At 43.4% G+C, this 8,188-nt stretch overlaps 1 protein-coding gene across 3 annotated transcripts in view; it reads left to right on the forward strand.

The window, feature by feature from the left end:
- LOC138265203 (probable cation-transporting ATPase 13A4) overlaps positions 1–5,423 on the forward strand; it is a 267,665-nt gene extending 262,242 nt beyond the window's left edge. For all 3 annotated transcript variants that reach the window (XM_069212748.1, XM_069212749.1, XM_069212750.1), the window contains one exon: positions 1,273–5,423. In XM_069212748.1, the coding sequence (XP_069068849.1) occupies positions 1,273–1,548 (276 nt within the window). In that variant the 3' untranslated portion in view covers positions 1,549–5,423. The remainder of the gene's footprint in view (positions 1–1,272) is intronic.
- Positions 5,424–8,188: the final 2,765 nt, after the last annotated feature.

The following is an 8,188-nucleotide window of genomic DNA, read 5'->3' on the forward strand; positions in this document are numbered from 1 at the left end:
ATTTGAGTGAAATACTGGGTCACTAAACTATAGTGACTAATTTAGAACAAAAGACCGCATGAGCACTGGAGTTCTGATTAGCAGTACTCCAGTGACAATTTAAAGAAACAGTAAAACACACTGACAAGCAGGCCATAATCCATAAGCACTGGGGTCCTGACTAGCAGGATTGCAGTGACACAGTCAAAACATACTGACAATCAGGCAGAATTTTGGGGTAACGTGCCAGGAAAGATGGTACTTTCCTACAGAGTTCAGAAAATTCAAGCTATGATCCCAATGTTTTGTCTGTGGTCCTGGATCTCGTTGTTTATAACTCTGACAAACACACCAGTTGGTACATGAGGGCACTGTATTGAGACCTCAAATCCCAGTGGCTGCACCGTCAGGTAAATCTATCTGATAGTATCTAGAGCTTAAATTGCACTAGCCAGGCTTCTGTGCCGGGCCTGGAGTCATGGACGGCGTGTTACAACAGTGGGCATCACAGTAGTACTGAGAACCATAGATGACATTTAATTTCCCACACCATGGATGTATTTTGGGGCACCATATAATATGACCTTATATGAGAATTAGATAGACCATTTAGGGTTTAGACAGTTTCAACATGTTTTATGGGTCAGAGTACACACACAGGCAGCAATGCAATTTTCAGGGTGACTGACCACCCAAAATGATGATTTTCTAAAACTCTTGTCTGGAAAAATCTTTAAATGTATCAGGGCACCCAATGTGGAGACTTCACCCACAGCAATGCATAAGTACAGTAGTGCAAAGGATGCCATCCAGAGAGTTCTCAATAGTGGAAGAATCTCAGGCTCAATCACTTTCCATTGACACCCAGAAAAGTCCCCCTGCAGAAAAAGGACATCAGCCGAGCTGCAGAACTTTAAGGTCTCATCGCCTTCTGTGTACACTTGGCTTCACATGCCAATGAGACCAGGGGATTGTAATGTCCAATGGGATGTGTGGTGTGGGGATCCTCTCTTCTTCAGTCACACCCATGCTTTTTGCAGTCCTTGTGCTTAAATCTTTATATGTTACTATGACTCACCAGCTGTGGCTCAGCCATTATTCTCTGCTTCGGAGAGTTTGTGCTCAATAAGTTGTCAAACCTGCAAATCTTCTACTCTGTTTACTTGAACTTTAAGTGCCTCATTTCAAACTTTCAACTTGTGTTTCAAGATGCTGTTTGAGCTACTATGTCACATTAACTGAGAAAAAGATTGTTGCTTGATTCAATTGACTTGATTCAATTTTCTTTCGTAGGAAGTGATCATTGGAAACAGAGACCTCTGGGTGCGAGTGAAGACACACTTGAAGCTCCAGCCCCTGAGCCGTTACAAGGCTCTGAGACAGATCCTGGAGCTGGAGCCCGACTGGCCCCCAGTTAACAAGACTCTCTACCCCTCCTCACTTTCCTTGCAGATTGAGGACAGCGGGTTCTACTGTAACCCCGCAGTGGTGAACGCGGACCACTTCCTTAGGCGGGAGGGGGAAGGGAAGGAGCCTTCGGGTCAGTGTGCCAATGGACATGTGCATTAATGGACTACTCACTAAGGAAGACATTTGTATTTTTAAATATGTGTGTGCATAGGAAAATATATTTTATTTTTGGAAAATTAACCCACAAAGATACAATGATCACTGATGAAGATATATTTGAAATATTTAAATAGAAAATATTCTAGAAAATGAAGGTAAATGTTGCAATACTGTGATATAGCCTGCTGTCCAAACCTCAACTCAGATGTCCAACGCAAAACCATGGATGGAGCAGGGTTGTCCATCATTGGTCCAGGTCTGAGTCATCTGAGAGACATCTTCAGGATAAACACCAACTCTAAAAATGATTCCTATTGAAATGCATTTTCCGCAAAGGTATTTTATGTGAAGGTCCTGAAAATCCCACCTGGGTCCACCCCTGGAAGTTGCACTATCGACACCCAGAATAAAAAGATCAACTTGGATATCACAGGTAAAGCAGCGATGAAGCTCCACTTCTGAAGGGAAGGCTCATCGAAACTCCACTGATGCAGGCTAGCCACCAACCAAGCTACACTTTTGAAGGGCAGGCCCCAACAAAGCTCCATTTCTAAAGGGAAAGGGGAGGCACCAACAAAACTCCACTTCTGAAGGGCAGGCACCAACAAAGCCCCACTTCTGAAGGGTAGGCACCAACAAAGCTTCACTTCTGAAAGGTAGGCACCAATGAAGCTCCACTTCTGGAGGGTAGGCACCAACAATGTTCCACTTCTGAAGGGTAAGCACCAATGAAGCTCCGCTTCTGAAGGGTAGGCACCAACAAAACTCCACTTATGAAGGGTAAGCACTAACAAAGCTTCATTCTGAAAGGTAGGCACCAACGAAGCTCCACTTCTGGAAGGTAGGCACCAACAATGCTCCACTTCTGAAGTTTAAGCACCAATGAAGCTCCACTTCTGAAAGGTAGGCACCAAAGTAACTCTTCTAATGAAGGGTAGGCACCAACAATACTTCACTTCTGAAGGGTAGGCACCAACCAAGCTCCGCTTATGAAGGGAGGCACCAACAAAGCTCCACCTCTGAAGGGGATGCACCAACAAAGCTTCACTTCTGAAGGGTAGGCACTAACAATGCTTCACTTCTGAAGGGTAGGCACCAACCAAGCTTCGCTTATGAACAGGAGGCACCAACAAAGCTCCCCTTCTAAAGGGGATACACCAACAAAGCTTCACTTCTGAAGGGTAAGCACCAACAAAGCTCCACTTCTGAAAGGTAGGCATCAACGAAGCTCAACTTCTGAAGGGTAGGCACCAACAAAGCTCCACTTCTGAAGCGTAGGCACCAACAAACCTCCACTTCTGAAGGATAGGTACCAACAAAGCTCCACTTTTGAAGTGAAGGCCGCTACAAAGCTCTACTTCTGAAGCATAGGCACCAACAAAGCTCCACTTCTGAAGGGTAGGCACCAACAAAGCTCCACTTCTGAAGGGTAGGCACCAAAGAAGGCCCTTTTCTGAAGAGTAGGCACCAACAAAGCTCCGGGTCTGAACGGTAGGCGCCAACATTGACCACTTCATACTGTAGCTTGAAATCAAATATCAATGAAATGTTAGACAATGCAGGCCATTCCGGTGCATACCCATAAAGAAGTCAGAAAACACCCTAGTGCAGAGAGAAAACTAAAATAATGTACTTCCCCAACAGAAGCCTGCCTGCGGATTATTTGCATCACTACTCAGTTGTGTTTTTTTTGTCACATTACATTCTAAATAATTTTTCACGCCAAGAATTTCCTTGCTTTATACATCTTGTTAAGATGTTGGGGCTGCACGCAGTTCCCCACCTTTCTTACACCACTGGTGCCTGGTTCACATGGGTGTACTGTTTGAAGTGCAGGTATTTGTTCAAAAGGCTTCACTAATGGTTGTGGAAAGTCACAAAGTTATTCATTTGCATGGCCTAGTTCCTGACTTTCTCTTAGTGCCTGATTTAGATCTTGGCAGATGGGCTACTCCATCACAAACATTACAAATGTCCTGTCCGCCATATTGCAAGTTCCATAGGCTCTAATGGAATTGTAACACGGCGGACAGGATATCCGTCCTGTTTGTGACAGAGTACCCCTCCGCCAAGACCTAACTCTGGCCCCTTAGTCTTCTGAACATGTACCTCGAATCCACCTACTACTGCAGAAACATATATCGAGCTGCGGCATTATCCAGATCTCAGGGCCTTGAACCCATTTCTGCTGTGCACTCACTAATGACCTACATGTAAATGTTAGTCCCTGAGCAGCAGGTAGTACCTCTCATAAGGAGCAGTGGATACCTGAACTCAGTACTCAGGTACCCTTACTGCGTAATCCACCTGTGGTTGAATCTTGATCTCAGGATACTTTATTTATTTCATACACTAACTGTGAGAGTTACTCCCTGAGAAGCAGGTAGCACAACTCATAAAGTGCACTGGATACCTGGGCTACTCGGGGTTTTCAAACTCCAATGTCCAAGGTGATGCCCTACTCATCCCATTACTAAGTTAGGTCCACCTAGTAGGTACCATACCCCAGTTTATCAGCATATTAATGGTAAAGAATGACTTGTGATTGTTTGCTTTACCCACAAAAAGGCCAGTGGTGCACATACTTTCTACAGCATGATTTAATTGACAAAGGATGAGTGCCTCCCCATGTTCATGGAATAGGCTATTGGATAATTCACCAACATAAATTACATGTACGCGCAAAGAACTGTACATGTCCTGACAAAATGGACTTGCATCAAAAGTTTAGAACAAGAGTTATTTTACCCTTGTTTAGCTTACAAGGTTCCAAGAAAAATGTTTGCATTTGGAGACCCCCTAAGCCCATTACAATATATATTAGGGCCTTACAACAGGACAAAACTACTAAGCTTTTCAGTTAGTTTTCTACTTTTACTGGAGTGGAGAGTTCAGTTATCATAGGTTTATTTTGGGCACTAATTAATATACAAAAGAAATCATGAATATTAAAGAAGCTTTTAATGAAAATGTTAAGCCAGGCATAAATAAAGGGCAGCAGAAAATATTCTTACAAATACTTCATTGTGCAATGAATGAATAAAATGTGTCTTCAAAAGTAGAGTCTAAAGGGGCCCCACTGAAAGGTGTACAAATATGTGTTACATTTCTTTTTAAATACAGAAATGCATAAAGAATATTAATGTGTTAATTATCCAATGCAGCACTAGATCACTGAAAAAAGCGCTCCATAATCAGAATCCTTGTGTAATCCTGCTTGGATAAACAAGTTTCACTTTCAGTAAGAAAGATGCATTGACAAGCCAATAGGTGTTGCATGCACAAGGAAGCACACACACAAACAGACCAACACACCTAAAGACACTCATGCACAGAGGTTAAGTAGCATTCACTCTTTAAACCTGTTAAGTCCTGTGGCTTTTCTCCCAGTGTTGAGATCTTTTGGTTGTTGAGGTAATTTCACTTTTAAGCCATGAGAACATTTGTTCCTCAAAAGATATCCAGTCTAATGTGTGTACCATTCCCCAGATGCTGTGGATTCTTGAGGTAGCAAGAGTTTGTAGCTACCTCGGAAGAAACCTGAGAAAAGGAACTCAAAACGTTAGAACATTGGGTTTACTTTAAATGAGAACACACTGGGGGTCATTCTGACCCCGGCGGCCAGGGTCGGCGGGAGCACCGCCGACAGGCCGGCGGTGCCCCGCAGGGCATTCTGACCGCGGCGGTTTGGCCGCAGTCAGACAAGGAAAATCGGCGGTCTTCCGCCGGTTTTCCGCTGCCCTTGTGAATCCTCCATGGCGGCGGAGCGTGCTCCGCCGCCATGGGGATTCTGACACCCCCTACCGCCATCCTGTTCCTGGCGGGTCTCCTGCCAGGAACAGGATGGCGGTAGGGGGTGCTGCGGGGCCCCTGGGGGCCCCTGCAGTGCCCATGCCAATGGCATGGGCACTGCAGGGGCCCCCGTAAGAGGGCCCCACTTTGTATTTCAGTGTCTGCTATGCAGACACTGAAATACGCGACGGGTGCCACTGCACCCGTCGCACATACCCACTCCGCCGGCTCCATTTGGAGCCGGCTTCCTCGTGGGGAGGGGTTTCCCGCTGGGCTGGCGGGCAGCCTTCTGGCGGTCGCCCGCCAGCCCAGCGGGAAAGTCAGAATGGCCTCCGCGGTCTTTCGACCGCGGAGCGGCCATATGGCGGCTCCCTCCACGCGGGCGGCGACCGCCGCCCGCAGGGGTCAGAATGACCCCCACTGTGTTTTATCCCAAAAATGACATTAAGAAAACATTTATTGTGTCAAGATCACCTTCTTTCCAGTTTTCAGGACAGCCAAATTTGTAAAGCCATTTTTTCACAACAGAGTTTGTGTTTTTTAAATGTTAGTCAATATCCCCTAGTTTTGTGGTTTTTACCTACTTGCAGTTAGGGTTTGAACCCATAAAGCTGTACATTTCTGAAAAGTAGAAAAAAGACTTCATTTAACAATCAGTCATTCATGGTTTTCTGAAAGAACATAATAGTTCAAGTACAAACTCAATGAAAGCCAAATTTAGATTGTATAAATCTCACCATATATCATGAAGACAGTGGATAATTCTGCACTACTAGACCTCTGTTTCTTTTAAACCTCCCTTTTCTTTTTATTATTGTTGTGACTCAATTATGAGCTCAGTTTTGGTCCCCGACATCTTCTTTCCCGTTCCTTTGTTCCTCTATTCTATGCCATAATTCTGCTTTGAAAATAGTCATGATGTCTGATGTTGATTATCATATTCTGTACATTGGAAACATAGCAAACATAGTAAAAGGTATATGGCAAAAAAGTAGAGAAGGTGAATGGGGAAAAATAGAAATAGGTGACAATGTTTTATATAGTAATTTTTAGACCCAATGCATAATCTACAAAAGTATTAACACATTTCTTCCATCAGATTTTTACCATTTCTGGGTTTTATAATATTTATTCATTGTCCAAAAACATGTAATACCCAGAGCCATCAACTGAGCTTCAGTAAGAATGATTTTTCAATGTGTATGACAATGCATCAATTGATATGAAAAAAATATAATAAATGAAAATGGACATGGCGGAAACTGTATGTTTTAAATTTGCTTAAGAATCTAAGTTTAAGAATAGTGTTAATTCATACAACTCAGAATTTTGGGTTACCCATCATTTCACAAGGTTCTTTCTTGGAAACCTATATTTGGAATGAAAAAATAGAGAGAGTTTCAATATGTAGTAAATGTTCTACTATCCTACAGACACACAATTCTTCTACTAAAATAGTACTCCAGTTGTCCAAGGGGGCGCTATCCATGTAACAGGAAATTCCCAAAATTCTATGTGGGGCCCTTACAATTTTTCCTTTGAACTTCAAACATTCTGGGATGTGGATAGCTGTGGTATTTATGCTCAGGGTTGGCTGCCAGCCAAAGAAACGTAAAAATAACAGACATACAGGAAATTTAGACACCAAGAACAGCATTAGATAGTGTGTCTTACATGGATCCCACCACATTTTCTTATGAGGACTTCCCTTCCAGCATCAAAATTTGTCCACAATAACACACTTTTCTCACATTTTTGAGAAAGTTCTACAACCTGAGGGATTGACCAAAGTCCTACTACCAATCATTTCCAAATGTTTCCAGACAAAAAGGGTGTGCAGCTGGATTATTGTACTATGAACAATTTAAACTCTGGACTACATGAAGTCAGTGTAGTATCAATGTTACCTTCATATAGTAAATGTTTGGGGAAATTCCCATCAAATGGCTTAGGACAACCCACACATATGGGGTGTCATGTTTTGTGGAAGATGTTGAAATGTAGGATCTTAAGATTATTGCCATTGTCTGGAACCACCCAAGATGTCTGTTAAATAAATATGGGGAAAAACAGTTTTTTTACACATAATTTGGAATTTGTAGAGCATTCTATGTAAGAAGGTGTTCCCGAATCCTCTCAAGCCACACCACCATGGATTCCCATTGATGTCAAAGTTTTATAAATGCCTAAGCTTTTAGGGGTCTATGGGTGGCAGCCAACACCGGGATTGGAATACTGCTGACATTACTCAGAGAAAGAGAGAGGAAATAGACTATTATTGATTGCAGGTTTGCTGCAGGTCATTCTGGGTAAGAAGCTCTACTGCGGTCATTTAAAGCACCACCACTCTGAATTGGCCTGGGCCTCCAGTTTTCAGGAAAGTTGAGGCTTGGTAGGATTCTGCTGGTACTGGCTCACCCAGAGCCCAATACCACAGGCATCCCATGTGGCAAATGAGAGGACAGTGGGATTTCTGTGGGAATAGCTTTGAAAGATATTGGGCAGAGAGGTGATAATCCCCATTCTACGTCCCTCTGTGAGCTGAGGTACTGTCTGATGGAATAGGGCGTGACACAATTCCAAAACAGTTCAGCTCCCCACTTCATAATGGTTTTGCTGGTGGTGCTTTAGGCTTTCTTTCTCCTTGCGGTTGGCACATTAGTAGTCAATGCCATACTTCACTCTCTGAAAAAGGAAGAAACCCTCTACAACTGATGGCAGAATAAGACTGTCCCCCACCCCATGTATTTTTTATTATTTGTACTGGCCGTCTCTTGGGCTTTCTGACTCACTGGGGTTCTTCAAAAGAGGGTTGTACAAAGGATCGTCAGCATGGGACTCTCCACTC

The sequence above is a fragment of the Pleurodeles waltl genome, chromosome 11 (assembly GCF_031143425.1).
Source record: "Pleurodeles waltl isolate 20211129_DDA chromosome 11, aPleWal1.hap1.20221129, whole genome shotgun sequence".
NCBI lineage: Eukaryota > Metazoa > Chordata > Amphibia > Caudata > Salamandridae > Pleurodeles > Pleurodeles waltl.